General features: G+C 41.3%; 1 protein-coding gene across 8 annotated transcripts in view; it reads right to left on the reverse strand.

Annotated features, from left to right (window-relative positions):
- The window catches only part of CLASP1 (cytoplasmic linker associated protein 1), a 266,876-nt gene that overhangs the window by 140,655 nt on the left and 104,689 nt on the right, over positions 1-21,532 (reverse strand). For all 8 annotated transcript variants that reach the window (XM_056861271.1, XM_056861272.1, XM_056861270.1 and 5 more), the window contains exon 9: positions 1,881-2,033. In XM_056861271.1, the coding sequence (XP_056717249.1) occupies positions 1,881-2,033 (153 nt within the window). The remainder of the gene's footprint in view (positions 1-1,880; positions 2,034-21,532) is intronic.

Consider the following 21,532-nt stretch of genomic DNA (forward strand, 5'->3'; position numbering starts at 1 on the left):
CGGGGCAGAGCGCGAACTACACTTCCCAGCATGCCTCGGTTTCTCTTCGGGCGCTTCTACCCACTCGCCTCGCTCTCGGCTCAGAACCCGGCCACCATTTAACTGTGTGTTGTGTGGGAAAAAAACAAAAACTTCTGTTTTGAATCTCTCCCCCCCCAGCTTGAGCAGATGGCCCTGCCTTCTAGTATTATGGGAGAGGGTAGTCTTATACAGCGAGTATATCCCAAGCTCTATATTTTAGCTTGAAAAGTTGGGGGTCGTCTTATACGCCCAGTCCTCTTATACGCCGGAAAATACGGTATTTCAAAAGCTCCATTTCAATTGAATTATCCAGGGACAGTAATGAGTTCTCAGCAATTTCTGTGGCTCTTTCAACGTTGTGCCTATCAAAAGCAGACCTGTTACGTGAAGATGACCTCCTTTTGTTTTCAGCTCTCCCATATGAGTTGGAACCTACTAGAGGAGTATACAATTGTTCTTAAAAACCCTACAAGGAAACACCCCCAGCTGGTTCAGCCTCCATCTTTGTGTCATTATCATCCATGAAACAGCCGATGATCTAAAAGTTAGTAACACCTTAATTGTCTGGTTTGCAATAGTTAATGTTTCCATTGAAAGTAGGTCTATATATTTAATGGGCCTTTTCAGAATGTCACTTAGAAGACTCTTTACTTCTCCATTTCTCCTCCAAGATGGGAGGTGCCTTCTGTAGGGGTAAATCGTAAAACAGACCTTGTCTTTCTGTAAGACTAAATTCTGCTTATTTTTCTCCACCTGTTCAGTTCTCGGTGGGAGCCTTACTGGGTTTCGGAGTTTAGACTGCAGAGGTTTTTGCGGTTTCCAAGACTTAGGCAAAGGTTGGACGTTGCCTCCCACATGCTCCAGGTGCTTCGCATTTGAAGTTCCGAGTCTCCGAGTCAAAACTCCCAGTTCTTTCCTTAGGTAGGCAGTTAATTCGGCATAGTTAGCTGTTATCTCATATCCCCTTTCATCCATTTTACCCCTATTATCACGCAGGTCAGTCGACTCCTTCCCTTTTGCCTTTCCTTTCATCCCTTAGAAGCTCTTTGATCGACTCCTTCCCTTTTGCATAGTCATTTGAGAAATCAATCAGAGGGCTCTTATCTTCTAGTTTCTCATTAGGGTCCTGGACATCTGGCAGCACTGCAAAATGATTATACACTGGTATCTGGAACTCAGACGGTTGTGCGGTCTCCACAAATCCCTTAGTAGGGAAGAAATCATTAATCCTCAGTTGCTTACTTCCCTCTTCCAAGGAGTCTCTCTTCCAAGTTGTCCCTTTTTCAAGGAGTCTCTTTCGCCATTTCTCCTTCCCCTTCCCCCCCGCCCATTATCTTAAACTAAAGTTCAGTGGGCTGGAGAATAAAATTAAGCCTCTTTAAGTAATATTCTAAATATACAAAACTATAGAAACAGCAGCCCAGCAGGCTAGCTGACACCTTATATCTCTAAGGTTAGCAGCAAAGTCCTCGGGTCTCAGCTCTAAGCTTTATGCTCATTAGTTGCTGCCAAATATGGCGAGTAAAAGGGAGGCAGCTGAGATGCCTGTTGGAAAGGCTGTTATCTCTGAAGAATTCTGATATAATTACTTTCACTCAAGTTCCTACAGCACTGAGAAAACGAAAAAACTCTATTTTGCCTCTGAGCCGAGGCACACATACCCGTCCGTTTTCGTCCCCATCGGAACAGGAAGTCCGACAAGGAATATAACTAAGGTCCCAAAAACGTTCAACATCCAAACCTCCTGAGTTCTCTCTTAGTCTTTCAAGTGACTTCAAATGTGCACTGAGGCTAAAGAGAAAAATAAAAACACCATGGGGCTTGATGCCAAGCTTCTGGTTTGTGAAAGCCTGACTTACCTGGGGTTTTTGAGACCAGAGCAGCTGTTCCAGCTCTGCGAGCAGTTCCCATCCCACCTTTTCGAGAGGTTGAAGGAGCCTTTGAAGACGTAGAGGAGCTGGCTGAAGAAGGTCTGTTCCCGTCCACAGAGTCATCATCATCAAAGTTTTTATCTGCAGAAAAGACACCATTCCAAATTCAGAGACATATTCAAATTTTGGAACCAATTCTCCTTGCAGAAATGCAGCACACAAAAAATTCAATCACAAGTTTAAATTTCCAGCTTCAGGGTTATTGCTAGATACTTGCTCAATCATTTTTAAATCACGTTAAAAAAATTTAACTACATGTTAAACTTTTTGTCATAGTCCACCCTTTCAGAACATTTGCAACTTTATGCAGACTATATTTTTCATGTAACATGAAACAAACTTCAAATTAGTCTGAAATGGGTTGATGGGGTACTCAAAATTACTTCTTAATCTAGCACACATAGGTCAGAATGCTGATTAGCAAAGACTACTAATCCAAAGGAAAGTCAAGCAACCATCATGCATCTGCTTTTGCTTACTAAAATCATACATTATCTAGTTCCATCACAAGTCAAATTAATGACTCCCAGATCATTAACTCAAGTTCTAGGACTTGTTCTAGATTTTCCTTCATGTGCATGAAATATATTTTAGAAAGTGTATATGCTGGCTCTCCACAGACCTGTTCAAGGCGGCTCACCAAATAAAACCAACAAACACAGCATTAAAATGATTGTAAAAACAATCAAGACATAAAACTCAGCCATAAAATATTTAGCAATAATGAGGAACACCTGTGCCAAAGTTAACGTAGTTGAAGAAAATGGTAGCACGAGGGCTCAAGAGTATAACACCACACTGGGTAAAAAATGCAAAATAATGATGCAAACAATGAACATGCAAACTATACAAAAAATCATATAAGCACTTCTGAATGTGTAGACAATATTTATAGGCATAAAGTCAACAAGCATAATGATAAATGAAATGAAATGAAAAGCATTACATCATGCAGTAGAGCAAGCAAATCTGTGGCACAAATTAGTGCTCTAGACTAAATACAATCCACAACGGGTACAGGAATATCCAGTCCAAAACATAAGGTCAAACATCAATAGTCCAGAAGTAAGAGATAAGAAAATCCAAGAAGTGCAGCCAAGGAACCAACATAAAAGGAGAACGCGTGGCTAGTCGTAAATCACGTTTCAAAGGCTTTCTTCAGCTCCAACGTTGTTGGCATTAATCAGCCCGTAGGCTAAAAGGAGGGTTCAAATGACCGTCAGCTGTGAAATAAATAACATCTTATATATGGCATGCTGAAAACATTATTGCAATATAAATTATATAAAAGGACATAACAGATACAACAAAAGGTTATAAGCTGTACCTAGGGAATGCGTCTATGTGGAATTCAAAAGCGCATGTATCCTCATGTGAGCGGTACTGCAAACAGGAAGTGGGGCGTTTTTATAGCAGTCTGATAGCAGAAGGTGCATATTTAAAGAGATGGTACAATTATAAGTAAGATGGTGCAGTTTTAGATAAAGCAGGACAAATCAAACTCATTATTGAGACCCAGGGGGGTAAGGGTCCGAAAGGCATAGATTAGACGAGCTTCTTGTTGCAATAAAAGTTTTTTGGCATCCTGAAGATGAAATAGTTTAGGTTTAAATTGCCATAAAACAAAAAATAGAATATCAGTGTCCAAATGATGAGCATTAATGAAATGTTGGACAAGCGGTGCCTCTAAATTGCGCGCCCTGATGCGCGTTCGGTGCTCACCGATCCTAAGGCGGACAGGACAAGATGAACAACCGATGTACATCAAACGGCACGGACAGAGGACCGCGTAAACAGACATGGCCGTGCCGCAGTTGCTAAATTGCTTGAGAGTGTAAGAAAACTTAGAACTGTTAGAATGTACATCTTTGATGGGTAGACTATAGGGGCACATGGAGCAATGACCACACTTGTGGTGTCCCGGAGACATTGTAGAGGTAGATGGTAAAGAATCTGTTTTAATTAAGATGTCACGTATGGAACGAGTTTTCCTCATCCCCAAAATAGGGGGTTCTTTGCATCCAGGAATATCCTGTAACAAATGCCAATGGCGCATCAAAATACGTTTGATGTCAAAAGATAGATGTGAGTACTGTAAGGAAGCTACTACTCTGGGTGCAGAGGAGCCATGAGTAGATGACGAGGAAGATTGGTGCAGCAGTTCTGATCTGGATCTAGAACGGGTTCTATCAAGCGCACTTTGAATGATGTCAAGTGGATATCCTCTTCTGCGAAAATTGGCCGCCAACGAATTGGCAGCTCTGAAGAAGTCTTCATCTCTGGTGGAATTTCTTTTGATGCGCAGGAACTGGCTAAAAGGTAAGTTGGAACGGAGGTGCAAGGGGTGGAAGGAGGAAAAGTGGAGACTGGAACCTGAATCTGTGGGTTTCGTGAAAGGCTTGACAGCCAATCTGTTGTCAGACCGTCGATAGATGGAAACATCAAGAAAAGAAATTTCAGAATTATGATGGGATCCTACAAAAGTATAAGAAGGGTGTAAGGAGTTCAGCCAAGTGGAAAAAGAAAGAAAACACTCTGAGGAATTGAGAATAATGCAAATGTCATCTATGTACTCTATGTACCGTCTGAACCAGAATGATGTAATGCTTTTCATTTCATTTCATTTATCATTATGCTTGTTGACTTTATGCCTATAAATATTGTCTACACATTCAGAAGTGCTTATATGATTTTTTGTATAGTTTGCATGTTCATTGTTTGCATCATTATTTTGCATTTTTTACCCAGTGTGGTGTTATACTCTTGAGCCCTCGTGCTACCATTTTCTTCAACTACGTTAACTTTGGCACAGGTGTTCCTCATTATTGTAATTTACTAACTATGGCTCAACCTCTTCCTACATTTAGCTATTCTTCTTCTGATAGAGACCGTATTCTCAAATTACTCCCTAAGAGCAAGAACAAACCTCCTCCGGTTTCCAAAACTAAAGATTTTTCAGGTGTTACTAATTTGTTTAAAAAAAGCCTCCGCTGTGAGGCACATGCTATTAACTTATCTCAATATTTACAATTGGACATCATACCCCGGGGCTTGCGTATTCAAAAGGCTCCGGCTTTACACCAGTCTGATAAACAGTTTGGAGACAAATGGGTTGCTATTTTGAATAAGTGCTCCATTGACTTGATGACTTTGATTATTGAACACTCCTTGATGGTCAGGGACGCTGTGCAAGAACAAGCTATACAAGCCCAGGAGGAATTTAAAGCTGCAGTGTCTGAAGACACGTTCAATACTCAAATTGAAGCTCTTCAAAAAGAACTTGATGCCTATTCTGCCAACATTGAGGACTATAAACACAAGAAGATCACGCGTGATCAGGAGGATTATGCTCAGGATCGGGTATATTATTGGTTGGGCCAAGGCACACGCCGGCCCCGCAGATTTCAAGGCAAACCCCCTCCTAACGCCCAATCTGACTCCTCTGTAGAACGTAACTCTTCTAGCAACTCTAGCCTTGGGTCTTATGGCTCTTCGTATTCTTTAAGATCTGGACGTCTGGATTTTCGTCGGGACCCCAAACCACGGGGACGTCAGAAACTAAAAACCTGATTTTCAATTTATCCTCCAGAATCTTAACAACAGATGAGCAAAAGGTATTAGAACTGGGCATCAGCTTTGTTCCCACCCCTCAGTATTCCCGATTTCAAAGTCAAGTCGATCTATTTAAATTTTTCAGAATATTGAAACTCAAGGAACAATTTCGTGACACTAAACCTTATCACAAACCCTTGGTCTCATTTAAACCCAAGTCCACGTATGTACCTAAAAACTGTAGCCATTTTCTTGCCACTTTCCAGTCCCTGGTACTTCGTGACTTACTGAAATTGGAGCGCCGTAAGGCTAATCATATGCAGCACCCCAACGTCTCCCAGTTTCATATGAACATCTTACGTGATTTATCACAGGACACTTCACTGATTTTTCGACCTGCTGATAAGGGCGGGAGTTTAGTTATACAGGATCGTTCCAACTATGAACAAGAAAATTGGAGGCAACTCAGCAACACCACCTATTACAAGCAACTCTCCTCTGATCCTACCAAAAGAGTGTACAATATCATTAAGACGACCATCTATGAAGCTTCTTCTCTCAATTACATCAATAAAAATACCGCTGATTTTTTGCTCGTACAATTTCCACGCGTACCGATTTTTTACAGTCTTCCTAAAGTACACAAATCTTTGGTGTCCCCTCCTGGGAGGCCCATTATCAGTCTAGTTGGTTCTCTACTGGAACCCATTTCCAAATACCTTGACTCCTTTTTGCAAATCTTTGCCCAGGACACTTCTTCTTATCTTTTCGATACAAGACATTTCATTCGTGATGTTGAAGATCTGCTCATTCCTTCTGAAGCCACTTTGGCAACTTTTGACGTCTCTGCCTTATACACAAATATACCTCTTGATGAGGTTCGCTGCATTATTGAAGAATTATTATTCTCTCGTCCTGATCAAACACCGCCTACTCACTTCCTTATGAGTCTACTCGATATCCTTTTTGAGAATAATTTTTTCCGTTATCAGGATACTTTCTTTTTACAGGTCAGAGGTGTCTCGATGGGCGCTGCGTGCGCCCCATCCATTGCCAACATCTTCATGATTCACTTTGAAAAATCTTGTCTTTTTTCTACTACTTTTTTCACCAGTCACGTGTTCTGGTTCAGGCGGTACATAGATGACATTTGCATTATTCTCAATTCCTCAGAGTGTTTTCTTTCTTTTTCCACTTGGCTGAACTCCTTACACCCTTCTTATACTTTTGTAGGATCCCATCATAATTCTGAAATTTCTTTTCTTGATGTTTCCATCTATCGACGGTCTGACAACAGATTGGCTGTCAAGCCTTTCACGAAACCCACAGATTCAGGTTCCAGTCTCCACTTTTCCTCCTTCCACCCCTTGCACCTCCGTTCCAACTTACCTTTTAGCCAGTTCCTGCGCATCAAAAGAAATTCCACCAGAGATGAAGACTTCTTCAGAGCTGCCAATTCGTTGGCGGCCAATTTTCGCAGAAGAGGATATCCACTTGACATCATTCAAAGTGCGCTTGATAGAACCCGTTCTAGATCCAGATCAGAACTGCTGCACCAATCTTCCTCGTCATCTACTCATGGCTCCTCTGCACCCAGAGTAGTAGCTTCCTTACAGTACTCACATCTATCTTTTGACATCAAACGTATTTTGATGCGCCATTGGCATTTGTTACAGGATATTCCTGGATGCAAAGAACCCCCTATTTTGGGGATGAGGAAAACTCGTTCCATACGTGACATCTTAATTAAAACAGATTCTTTACCATCTACCTCTACAATGTCTCCGGGACACCACAAGTGTGGTCATTGCTCCATGTGCCCCTATAGTCTACCCATCAAAGATGTACATTCTAACAGTTCTAAGTTTTCTTACACTCTCAAGCAATTTAGCAACTGCGGCACGGCCATGTCTGTTTACGCGGTCCTCTGTCCGTGCCGTTTGATGTACATCGGTTGTTCATCTTGTCCTGTCCGCCTTAGGATCGGTGAGCACCGAACGCGCATCAGGGCGCGCAATTTAGAGGCACCGCTTGTCCAACATTTCATTAATGCTCATCATTTGGACACTGATATTCTATTTTTTGTTTTATGGCAATTTAAACCTAAACTATTTCATCTTCAGGATGCCAAAAAACTTTTATTGCAACAAGAAGCTCGTCTAATCTATGCCTTTCGGACCCTTACCCCCCTGGGTCTCAATAATGAGTTTGATTTGTCCTGCTTTATCTAAAACTGCACCATCTTACTTATAATTGTACCATCTCTTTAAATATGCACCTTCTGCTATCAGACTGCTATAAAAACGCCCCACTTCCTGTTTGCAGTACCGCTCACATGAGGATACATGCGCTTTTGAATTCCACATAGACGCATTCCCTAGGTACAGCTTATAACCTTTTGTTGTATCTGTTATGTCCTTTTATATAATTTATATTGCAATAATGTTTTCAGCATGCCATATATAAGATGTTATTTATTTCACAGCTGACGGTCATTTGAACCCTCCTTTTAGCCTACGGGCTGATTAATGCCAACAACGTTGGAGCTGAAGAAAGCCTTTGAAACGTGATTTACGACTAGCCACGAGTTCTCCTTTTATGTTGGTTCCTTGGCTGCACTTCTTGGATTTTCTTATCTCTTACTTCTGGACTATTGATGTTTGACCTTATGTTTTGGACTGGATATTCCTGTACCCGTTGTGGATTGTATTTAGTCTAGAGCACTAATTTGTGCCACAGATTTGCTTGCTCTACTGCATGATGTAATGCTTTTCATTTCATTTCATTTATCATTATGCTTGTTGACTTTATGCCTATAAATATTGTCTACACATTCAGAAGTGCTTATATGATTTTTTGTATAGTTTGCATGTTCATTGTTTGCATCATTATTTTGCACATAAAATATTTAGCAGCCTAAAATGATATTCCTGGCCTGATGAGGGCAGAAAGGCGGGGTATACATTTTGTAAATAAAAAAACATTCATAAAACAGTCCTCGGGCTTGAGACAGAGTGTAAACCATTTTTTTAAAAAAGACAGAATCCCTCAGTTAAAAGCTAGGGGAAATGTTTTGGTGCCTAAAGAATAAGAAGGTAGGCACCATGCAGACCTCCAAAAGTATTTGGGATGGCCAGGTGCTTTCTCAGCTCCCCACCCATCCCGTCACACCTTCCAGTAGCAGAGACAGAGTTAATTTTAGTTATGGAGTGGGTTGCGGGTGGTCAGTAAGGTACTGTTAACACATAACTGTGCAGGATTATGTGATGCTTATTCTAGAAGAAGCCTGGGGAGGGAGAATAAGAATCTCAGGTGATTTCTACTACTTCTACTCCTCTAGAGGACTTGACTCATTACATCCTATTTTGCCCATTGCATGCCGGCCCCAGGGCTAAATTTTTGGCAGGAATATTATCTGGTATTAATAAACATTCAGATGCAGAGAAAATTATATTTCTGTTATCAGATACTGATTCATATGCATCATATAGAGTTTCTTTGTCTGCTCTTGCAGCAAAGAAAATAAGGTCTAATGTTGTATCGGAATAAGCAGCTACTTTTCTTTTAAATTGAAATGTTTTAGTATATCTCAAGATGGATTTTAGAAGACTTCCAAAAATGTATCTATTCAGTCAATTGTTTGCTGCAACTGATTTCACTGCTGTCATCTAGCAATTGTTGTGCTTTCAGGTGGTTTTCTTTTAATACATATTTCATCGGGGGGTTTATAATTGGGATGCTGCTCTCAGTTTTCTAACAAAAAAGCTTTATATAAATATTGGCTGGGCTCTAAAGAGCTCTTTAGGCTCATGCAAGGTGCCTCGCTCTACACAGTGAAAGCTTTTACTTTCTGTGGGTAGCATCTGCCTGTACCAGATACGAAAAAACGTTTTGGTGGAAATTTCCCTTTATTTCAAAAGCCATTGTGTGTGTGTGTGTGTGTGTAAAGTGCCTTCAAGTCGCAGCCGACTTATGGTGACTCCTTTTGGGGTTTTCATGGCAAGAGACTACCAGAGGTGGTTTGCCAGTGCCTTCCTCTGCACAGCAACCCTGGACTTCCTGGGTGGTCTCCCATACAAATACTAACCAGGGCTGACCCTGCTTAGCTTCTGAGATCTGACGGGATCAGGCTAGCCTGGGCCATCCAGGTCAGGGTTCAAAAGCCATTACCTCTGCAGCATTAGGGCTAATGTTGGAGGGAAATACGACTATAGGGGTTACCGCACTTGTATTCCCAGCGATGTATTAAGAGTTTGAAAACGTTATAAAAAATACCGTTCGCACTTTGTTTGGCCCCTTTAGCTGTGAAGACGTCTTCCAACCATTTATAAGCAGTGGTATCCAAAAACCCTTTTAAAGCGATGTTTTTTATAACATTTTCAAACTCTTAATAAATCGCTGGGAATACAAAGTGCGGTAACCCCCTATATCTCTCTTGGGCTCACAGAACCCGTTTCACAGTTCTTTGGAATCTGGCCAATTGAAATAAGCATATGCTTGAAGGTTTTGATGAGCCCATGTTGTGCGTGTTTACTTCCAATGGCCTATCTAGCCATCCAAAACACATTTGTTTCTCCATTCCTGTTCAATAAAATACTCAAGCATGTGTTCCCTATTCTGAATTGGAACAAGCCTATAGTAAGACAAGTGCAAGACAGGAGAGTCTATGAAAGAAGCCCTCAGGGTTTCATTGCCTCCAGATCTTTAAACATGTGAACTACCGTCCCCAGCACCATATCATACAAGTCATTCAGAATGAAATTAGTGGGCCATGCTTTCATAAAAGAGTAAAGGATCGAATACATAGAGAATAAGAGCATAGCAAAAGCATCTGCTTATACTAATCTTATTGCGATTGTGGAAGGCTGGGTGGAAATTTCATCCTATCTGTATTTTCTTTCAGCAACCTCTAAAATAGGAATTAAATTATAAAAGGACTGGTCTCATTATTATAAAAAAGACAAAAATAAAGTGCAGATATTGTTAAAAAATGACTTTTATTTGAAAGCAGGACATACTCTCCTCTCTGAACTGCAGTATCTCTTTCATATGCACACTAAGGGTGTGGTTTCTTATATCTTCGTATTCCAGGAAAAAGCCTCATTTCTAAATTATTCATATAAATAGTAGCTCATTTTTAACATATCAGGAAAAATGTTTTTTAAAAGGCAGCTCTTCAACAATGAGATACAAAAAAGCCAGCATTCTATAGAAAAGTTACAAAAGACATTTAGCTCTTCATTGACAATAAATAAGCATCTCATTCTAATTACTAACCAAAACAGTCTAATATGTTTCCGTCTTTCCCCTTCATTTTCAATAATCTCACATGTTCAATTAAAGACATGAGGTCTCTGGACAGCACGTGTGCCAGGCAGAAAGAGAAACAAAGAACAGGATAAAATCTGAACATGGATTTCAGGAAATAAGATGCAACCCATTTAGATACCCGCCAAATTAAAGCTGTTATTCACCACAACGTTGTAACTGATGGATGCAATTATCATGTATAACAAGGATTAGATTCTGTAGTTTAGCCATACGTTTTGTAAGGCTAAATCCACCCCTCCCTTTTTATTTCCACTGTTTTCAGCAGACATAAACCAAAGCAGTAGGCTGTTCCCTGAGTTTAACATTTATCCATTGTTAATGGCAAGCTCCATGACCCAAAGCTCATTTATGACCGACATCTAGCAATTTCCAGGCACATGCCTTGAGCAAAGGAGGCCTTTGTGTGCTCACTGCTCTCATTTAAAGGAAGACACAAAGCTTCAAAAGTCCTTCTGTAAATAAAGGGAAAAATGAGAAATTTGCTTACAGGTACATATCCTTTTGCAAATAAGTTTCCTCAACATTCCTTCATATATTCCATAGCGAGCCTAGATGTCACGCTGTCTCACAGACGGCTGCAGCTTTCAAACACAGGACATAATCAATCCTTGCCCCTTGTATTCATTAAGCCCGCTGCTTTCGCACACAGAGTTAAAACAGCCCAGGCTTCAGCACTGCTTAGGTGCCTGCGACTTAATCGAGTCCAGCACGTTGCGCGGTCAGCCTCAGAATGTTTTAGACCTTTCGAAGTAGAAACTGGCTGCTATTTGAAGGCAGTTAGAGCAGACAACCTAAGGTGGAAGGCAAGCTCACTATGGCCAGCTTGGCCAAGCAAGAGGAAATCGTCTGAGTTCGTCCCCATGGGGCACCTAATGGGAGCATCTCAACAGCTGTCATCACTCATCCATAACAAATACATTTGTCAGTATTTGTTTTAAAAGCTAACGCTTACACATCTGTGTCAGGTATAAAATTAGAACAAAGAGATGCTATGCCAGGAATACAAGGACTTTGCATGGGGAAAATATATCTACAACGCAGCTCTCCCCCCCCCCACCATTTACAGATGCCCTAAAAAGATAATATCACTGCTTTTTTTCTTTAAAAAGCCCCATGGGTTGGATCCTGTCTAAATTCTTTGCATGAGGCACGACAGGCGACCCTGAAGAGAAGCAGGGGTGTCTGTGTGCGTGTGTGTGTGTATAGCTGGAGAGCTACTGTGGAATAGGGAAATTGGCAAAAATCACCTCTCACCTTGCATTCAGGGATCTTTTCTATGGGATCCAGTCCTATGTGTTTCCAAACAGTAATGTCAGCTAGCATAACGTAAAACCTAAATATTTTCCCCCTTAGGTTAAGTTAAGCCCTGACCTGGATGGCCCAGGCTAGCCTGATCTCGTCAGATCTCAGAAGCTAAGCAGGGTCAGCCCTGGTTAGTCTTTGGATGGGAGACCACCAAGGAATACCAGGGTTGCTGTGAAGAGGAAGGCACTGGCAAACCACCTCTGTTAGTGTACTCTGGCAACTTAATACTTAGCATTTACACAGCACTTTCAGGTTACCTGGTTTGTAGTTCTTATAATAACTCTGTAATGTAGTTATCATTATACTCACATTGCATATGGAGGAGGGGCTGAGGCTGAGAAAAAGCGAGGGATGGGCTTGCCCAAAGTCATTTAATGGCAAAAACTCAGATTCAAACAATGGACTTCCTGATTCACAGCTCAATTTCTTGGTCACTTTATTACATCAAACAATAGTCTGTAAGAAACTGGGTATTCATAGGAGCACTCTTAATTCTTAGCCCAAAATGCTAGTAAATGAGGTCTTCCCCCAAAGTAATATACTTCATTTAGCTCCTTTGTTGATCACGGTCAGGGGTTGGCAAACTCATTAGTCAAAAGAGCCAAATATCAACAGTACAACGATTGAGATTTCTTTTGAGAGCCAAATTTCTTAAACTTAAACTATATAGGTAGGTACACTGTTTATTAACTTAATAAACTTTAATTAAAGTTTTAAGTCTTAAACTATAGGTACACTGAATAAAACTTGATATCATACTTAATAGTGATCTTATTTATTGATAAAAATTAAATTGTAAGTCCCTGCCATTTCCCCCTCCCCGTCTGGAGTCCTTGTCTGGAGGCCTGGTCTACCGCCATAAAAGCCTATTGGTAGACCTGGCCTCCGGCTGAGTCCCATTGCGAGGCCAGGTCTACCCATTGGCTTTCTTGGCAGTAGACCATAGAAGCCAATTGGTAGACCTGGCCTCTGAAGGGGGACTTTTTCCCGTCCTCGGAGTCCAGGTCTACCACCAAGAGAGCCAGTGGGTAGACATGGCCTCCCAATGGGACTCAGCTGGAGGCCATGTCTACCAAAGGAAGCCCAACAGCTGATAGGCGGGTGGGGGGGCAGGAACCGCCAAACCGCCCGCCCAGCAATCGCGCGGCTAGAGGGGAGGCTTTAGCCTCCCAACCATTGAGGGCAAGGGAGACCTGGCCATTCTCCATGGTGGGGGGAGGGGGAGAGACAGCGCGCCCGCTCGCCTGCTCTCTCGCGCTCTCTCTCTCTCAGGCGCGCCGGCTCCGCAGACTGGCTGCCGGTGCGAGCGGGCGCGAGAGCAGGGGCTCCGAACCAAGTTCGGAGAGCCGCACTCAACGGGCCAAAGAGCCGCATGCGGCTCAGGAGCCGCAGTTTGCAGACCCCTGATCACGGTAAAATGAGGGCTAAAGATTAAATGGAAAGACGCCTCCCTCCCATTACTTATATCTAAGCAATCATATTCAGAGACTGGTACTGCTGATCAACTCAGCAACAAATTTAGTTTTTCATACCCATTCTCCAAGAAGTAGATTCTCTGAGAGACAGACTACATGTGGTATCTCTACTTTCTTTTTAAAAAAATACAGCTATACAGTGGGAGGGGGTAGAGGGTCTGAATTATCCCTCTTCAGAGGTATTTATACTCATAACTGCTCCCCCAGCTGTTCCTCCCCTTACCTTTCACAAACCTCAGCAGATAAAGGGGGGGGGGGAGGCAGATTCGCATCAGAAGGAACTTTGTGCTTATGACTGTGAGCTGATGATGCATGCATCAGATTACACAGTAATTCAGCCACAATTCATGTCATTATTCTACTCTTAATGCTCTAAAATGGCTTGAAAACAACCAACCAACCAACCAATCAGACCTTCCTGGTAAATCAGGTGTCCTGCAGATGAGGTATGAAAGACACCCCAGATACTCCATCCATCCCAAATCACAGACCTTTTGTAATAGTATTTTCATATGTAATTTTGTTGTTGTTTAATTCTCTGGTGACAAACAGATCTTTTTATTTCCATCACAAGATTCCCTAAAATGCTTTTCAAATGACAGAATGGAACACACCAATGAAAACTACAAGATGCCAGCCTGATCTCACAAGCACACCGATTTTCATAATCATTATGATATGTGTAATATGTTTATTTGCAATTGGGGCTCTCAATATACATGACCAAGCTGAAATGAATGTTGACATTTTGGTAATGACAGAAGCAACTTTCCAGAAAGTAATACTACTTCAAGGTAATACTGCTTTAAAGAATACTACTTTAAATAAGTTAGGTTTATTATTGATCAATTCTGTTGTGCTATTCTGAACAACTTTTCTGTGTACTTGGTATCTTTACCATGTTAAATAAGACACACATATGCAATGACTTTGTGTGGTAGGTTCCACTGAGGTAGGCTAGACTGAAACAGGGCTTCTCCAAGACCATCCAATTAGCATCATGGCTGAGCAAACCTTTGAGCACTAATATACAAAGCCCCAAACCCTATATCCCATGAGTCCCATAACTCCACACTTATACGATTTCTGAAAAAATTAAGCTCATTACATCAGAAGGCCTTCGTGCTTTAAAGTAACCATACTAACTCTCTCCTCACTACCACCAAAAAAAAAACCTTGGTAGAGATTTCATCTGTATTTTTAGAACATCCAATGGCAAGCCCCCCATATCCATCAGATCTCAGAGATTTTCAGTATGTCACCTTTTCCATTTCAGTTGACTCTTACTTTGTTCTCTCTGGGATTGCAAAGAACAAGTGGTTCTCATAATTTTAGCAACCATTTACAAATCTGAAAGCCATCATTATATCCTTCTTCCCCTCAATACATTTTAACTTCTGTTTCCTCAGGAAAACATGCTTAACTCCTTCACTTATGTCTCTTACTACGTGCATCTTTAAAATACACATAAATGGGATCCTTTCCTAGCCGCTGCTTCTATCGATGTATTTCAAAGAAATGAATTAATAATTCATATATGTACTCTTCACAAGTGTTGTATTAGAATGTCTCTGAGGATGGCTAAAATGGTAGCATGACGTATATGTGCTAGGGAAAACATGCAAGCACACATCCTGGATAACGTAGCGGCAACTGACACATACAATGATCTAAAAACACATATTTGCACAATCATATCTATCACATTCAAAAACACAAGGGGAAAATTAGTGAACCATGTTACATGGGAAACTGAACTTCAGTGGAGCTGCCTGGTATTAAATAGCAAAATGAGAGTGTTTATGTTGCTAGGGTAACATCTGTGGGTGACTTCTAAATTTTTTTTCTGAAGCTCAAGGCAGCCTGAAAAAGGAAACCCACTACTTCCGTTCACTTGTGCTGGTTCCCTCACCCATGACCTTTCATGCCAATCTAAGCCTGAAACCCCAAGTCCTCCTCCTCCCTTTCCCCTCCAACCTTCTTGACCACTCTCCCCCACAGGCTCCTGTTACCTACCACACACCACCACGCCCTTAACTTCTCCCTTTCACCACCCCACCCCTGCCATTTGCTCACACCAGCACTTACACTTTTCCTCGTCCAACCCAGAGATGTCAAAGGAAAAGGGAGTGGCAAAGTCAAGGCTGCCTCTTTGCTGCTTGGTCTATCCAGGGCACCCTGGGCTTCTGTCCTCATTCCTTCTGCTGCTGCCAGCTTTGCTAGGTCCTTTGAGGCCTTTGCAGCTAACACTGGGTCCATTCCAGTGTTGCCCCACTATGTCCTAAAGTTGCCACTGCTGCGCTTCCTGTAAGTATGCACAGTCTATAACAATTTGTTTTTTAGAGGGGACCTCAAAAGTGGGTTACAGGAAAGAAATGTTTCCACATATCTGTGTGGCCAGAGGGAGCCAATGTGGTGTAGTGTTTAGAGTGTCTGACTAGGAGCTGGAAGAGCCATGTTTGAATACCCAGTCTGCCACAGACGTTTGCTGGGTAACCTTGGCCCAATGACACACAGTTGAACAGGGTTGTTGTGAGGATAACAAGGGGGAGAGGAGAATTATTTAACTCACTTTGGATCTCCACTAGGGAGATAGGTAGGGTATAAATAAAATACAAATTTTTGACATGTAGACCCAAATAACTTTTGAGCCCTGCCCTCACTGCTCAAACTTAATTTCCTATACAAGGGCCACAACTTCTCTAATTAACAATGAAGTTTTCAGACAGTAGCACATTGATTGCCATGACATCATGGAAGAGGAAATCTTTTCCAGCATGTGCTTACTAGAATAGTGCTTTCTGCATAAGTTGCTCAAGAGAAGTAAGCAAAATAAAAATAGATGGGTTTGTCATTTTCATCTGCTTCCATGTAGATTTTTTTACAGTCCTCTAGAAATAAGCACCATGGAAGCAACTGCAAGAGGAGGGAGCAAGAACCCAAGGGGTAGCAGCAATAGCGAGGCTGCTCCCTCAGCCATCTCTGATGCACCAGTCAATTATATGCCAAAGATCTGAAGTTAAAAAATATGTAGGAAACATGATTACCTGCAGCAAGACAGAATTTAACACTATATCCCCCACAGCCAGTCTGTGTGTGGGAATGAGGGGACTGTGACAGCCAGGTGGAAATATATTACGTATGTTGTGTGCTTGGTTGCGCAGGATATGCAATTTGCCAAAATGCCCACTTCTATCACCTAGGAAGGAAATGCTGCAAACACATTTTCTTAATTGTTCCTGCAGGGCACTGGCAAAGGATTTAAAGATAAGGCCCAGTAAAGGTTCCTCAGGTGGCTCTGAAGGCTGCTGGGCCAGCCAACACTGTGGAAAGGCAAGGGTATACATTTTAATTGTACCTCCACATGGTGGGATGAGAGGTGGTGCAGAGAGATGGAAGCAGAAGCTCCACGTACTTTACAGAATATCAAGGAATGATAAAAAGAGGGGAGGTTCTTTCTGCTTGTTACAGGCTTTGACATATGAGAACATATGAACTATTATGTTTGTACTGTAGTACATAAACAGAATTTCCCTATTTCAGAATCATATCTCATAAAAAGCCTTGTCTCCTCTTAGCTAGGCAAGGCTAGGCAAAGGACCCTTTCATTCGATTCAATAACAGGTCAGTGTCTCCCTTTAGCCTCAGAGAAGCATTTCTCTGCTGTCTCTCTAACTAACACTGCAAGAGACCTTGAGAATGGAATGTCCCAAGTCTTTGATCAGAGGAAATGCCTTTCAGTTACTACCTGGCCTTAACCTCCTAGTAGCCTCAAAGCATTCAGACTTTAGACTTTAGAGCCAGCGTGGTGTAGTGGTTAAGAGTGGTGGTTTGGAGCGGTGGAGTCTGAGCTGGAGAACTGGGTTTGATTCCCCCTCTCCTCCACATGAGCGGTGGAAGCTAATCTGGTGAATTGGATTTGTTTCCCCACTCCTACACACGAAACCAGCTGGGTGACCTTGGGCAAGTTACTGCTCTGCTAGAGCTCTCTCAGCCCCACCTACCTCACAGGGTGTCTGATGTGGGGAGGGGAAGGTGATTGTAAGCCGTTTGAGTCTCCTTTAAGTGGTAGAGGAAGTCGGCATATAAAAACCAACTCTTCTTCTTCTGTTTCGCTCAACAGCTAAAGGATCCTCTATGGAAGAAGGGTTCAAAGAACCTCACAATGAATATTAATGGTATTTAGATTTATATATCATAGGTATAAGATACAATAATGGTTTTACCGGTATACTCATTTTAACCACATTTCTTAGAATATGAAGATGCTAGTAGAACTGGATATTATAGATGTATGGAATTGCTATTATAGCTGATTGTTGTGATGAAAGTAAACTGTTTAAGCCACTAGCCTTTGATGGTGGAAAGTACCATAGGGCCTCTTGTGAGTACTCAATCTTGACTGCTGTAGGATTGGAATGCAGTGGTAGATTCTGCTCTCCTATCATTTAAATGATGTTGAAGAAGTATACGAACAACAAGAAAAGGCAGGAAAGTTAGACCCTCCAAGTCTTTGTGTAGACTGGGAGAATCTCAGAAGATACTTGGCTTGGTATATATGATCTACTTACTTATATGCTATTCTAGATAGTGAGAATCAGATGCCTTTAACTAAATCAGATTTCTTTCACTGTTATATTCTAAGTATTGGATTTTAAGACTTAGTAGTATGTAGAACTTGCTTATATTCTTGTATACATTTTTATCACTTTTAAGACTTTACAATACATGCATGTATACACATATTGTATTGAAGCTATACAATAAAAAGACTTACTTGTGTAAGTAAATTCCTTTTTCCTTTTATCCCTTAGAAGCTCCTTGATCCATTGATCTTGAGCAACATATATCTAGAGTTTGAGGGATATAAGGACTGTAACAAATCTCGCCACTGACAATGTAGCCTTGGGATGTGTAAGTAAATTAAGTTGTGTCCTGCTTATTAGGTGACTAACTGAATAAGATAACATACCACTGCTCAGGAAGGGGTCGATTCTAAGAGCATAGTCACTGAAAGGCACTGACCTGCTTCACGCTGACCATTGAGGAAGACAGTGTCAGGACCTTGATGAATGTATAGTCAACAACTGTAGAGACCCGTCAAGACCAGACAGACAGGCTGGAATATGTAGCACTCACAATCCTAGCACATTATTTCAGCCAGGATGAGAAACAGCATCAAATACCAGACAATAAAATGCTTCCTCAGGCCTTCACCACAGAGTAATTAGTTACAGGACAAGATGGAACTTCTCTACCCTAGAGAGCATCCTAGCAAATGCACTGTCTACGTTAGACATCATAACCATTCATCACGTACTAGGCAGATGGTAAATAACTTTGTGTTGTGCCATACTAAATGTTCAAGGACTAATTATAGACCAATTAGTTTACTTAGTACAATTAGCAAGTTGTACGCTAGATACCTTAAGCAGAAGTTTAGAGATTGGCTAGAACAGGAGGGCTGCCTCGCAAACGTTCGTGTTTGGATCAATGTATGATACTAGATCATTTAATAGCAAAATATTCCTCTAAATCCACTTTTTTTTATTCTCCTTTCCTTTATTCCATTCTTTATGCTTGTGGACCAACAGGTCATAAACAAAACAAATTCAATACATTCCATAATACATAAATAACCAAACATACAAAAATAAAATATCTAAACAGTACAGTTAAAAAGAGGTATCATTAAAAACCATAGATAAATATTTTGGCCCGCAAGGATTACATTTGGGTCAGTATCAGCCAATACCTTCGCCACTGTATCTTGCTTTAGGGCAGGTCCCCACCTCTGAATGTGTATTGCGATCCATTTGTCTCTGGCAAGATCATGTTTTTGCAGTCCAAAAAAAAAAAAAATGCCAAACAGTGTCCAAACTCCCTGATCCACAATCACAAAGTCGCTCTGAAAAGGGGACCCATGAAAATCTGCCTGCTAACTCCCCCAATGGCAGTGCATTTAATCTGGCGGAGAAAAACACTCTGTATTTGGGGACAGTTAAAATTTTACAATAAGCAAGTAGAATCTTTGGAAGGGGGAGGCCCAGATGGTACAAGGAGCATACCCTGCGCGCTCTGCAGCCAGTGCTCCATTTGTCAAGTTGCAACAGTCTAGATCTAACTAATTTACATGCAGAGGGATATTCCATTTGCTTTAAAACCTCAAGGGACAAATTCAGTCTCTGCAATCTATCCTCAACTAAATTTTGCCATGAACTCAGAAAGCCATCTTTAGCCAGTAAATGCAAATAGCACCTCTCTGGGGAATAAAGAATTTTTAAAGTAAAGGTAAATGTTGCAACCCAAGCTTTGGCTTCCAAAGATGGTTCAGCAAATTCCAAACGAATTGCTGGACCAGAAATACATGTTGGCAAGTTGGAGATGGAGCATAAAAAATAAATTAAGCAGGAATAATACTTTTCATTAACTTTGGCAATAGCCAAAGGTACACCAAATAATAATAACAGAGCTACCTTAGCCTTAAACGCCTGAATAGCAGCTGGTATATAATTGCCTCCTGTGGTTCCAAAAAAACTCAGGAGGGCTGCTGAGTGTACAGATGCTAGCATCATGGCAGCAGTCATATGGCCTGTCCAGGACATATTATAGGAAAAAGGGATGCCCAGGTAGCGAAATTTATTAACCTGTTCAATTAAGTGGCCATCCATATTTCATGAAGGATGACGAGATGGGACACCTTTACAAAATACTACAACCTTAGTCTTTTGGTAATTTATTTCTAAGGACTCCTGGGAGCAATAAGATGCAAACACACTTCGTAGACGTCTTAAACCCACCCGAGACCGTGAAAGCAACACAGCATCATTTTCACAGAACAAATTTGAAACAGGTGTCTGGGACAAGTGGAGTCCTCTAAATCCACTCTTTATATACAGCATTCATAGATCTGAACTCGGCCTTCGACTCAATATCTAGAACCATTTTATGGGATAAACTGGAAGCGTCTACAATTGACAGACGCCTATTATTTCTGATTCGAGCCTTATATGAAAATACTTCCACAAGGATAAGATGTAATCCCCAAGGCCATTTGACAGAGGCTATAAGAACGGAGAAAGGAGTTAAACAGGGCTGTCTGTATTATTACGCCGTGTCGGTTTAATTATTATATTAATGATATGATTTCATACCTGTCTAGATTAGAGTTTCATCCCCCAAAGGTAGCAGATAAACATATTCCCCTTCTTCTTTATGCCAACAACGCTGCATTGCTATCGCAAACCCCCATTGGTCTTAAGGGAGAGCTTCACTCATTTTCCCAGTATTGTAGGGATAATTGCTTAGAGATTAATTATTCTAAGACGAAAATAATGGTATTTTCTAAAAGACCTAAAATTTATTCATTGTTTATAGACCACCTGGTCATACTGAACAGGTTCATCGTTATAAATACATAAATACCTGGGTGTAATTTTTCAAGAGCCTGGACTTAGGAATGCCCATGTAGCCTATGTATCCTCAACTGCTCAGATGAGTGCTGGGGCTATTCAAAGATTTTACTGGTTCAAAGGGGACAAAATGTGACAGCAGCTATCAAATTATTTAGCATGAAATCCTTGGCCCAATTACTTTCGGAACACCACTTTGTATTTCGGCCAATAAGATTATGCTGGAAAGAACTCAGTCAAAATTTTTAAGAAATATATTCCAAGTATCTACAGGTGTCTCAAATGCTGCCATACGACTGGAGGCGGGTATGGTCACGGTGGAGGCCAGACTATGGATCTCTGCCTTTTTTTATTGGCTAAAGTTGGTCTTTTTTTACCAAGGGTCTTGTCCATCTCCTTTGTTTCTCCATGGTGGAGGAGGATGGAGGAAAAACTGAGATATTATGGTCAATTTCTCCTGACAAGGGACTATGGTTAAACAGAGGGCTCCTTTATGATCCAGGTA

Source organism: Euleptes europaea, chromosome 15, assembly GCF_029931775.1.
Source record: "Euleptes europaea isolate rEulEur1 chromosome 15, rEulEur1.hap1, whole genome shotgun sequence".
Taxonomy (NCBI): Eukaryota; Metazoa; Chordata; class Lepidosauria; order Squamata; family Sphaerodactylidae; genus Euleptes; species Euleptes europaea.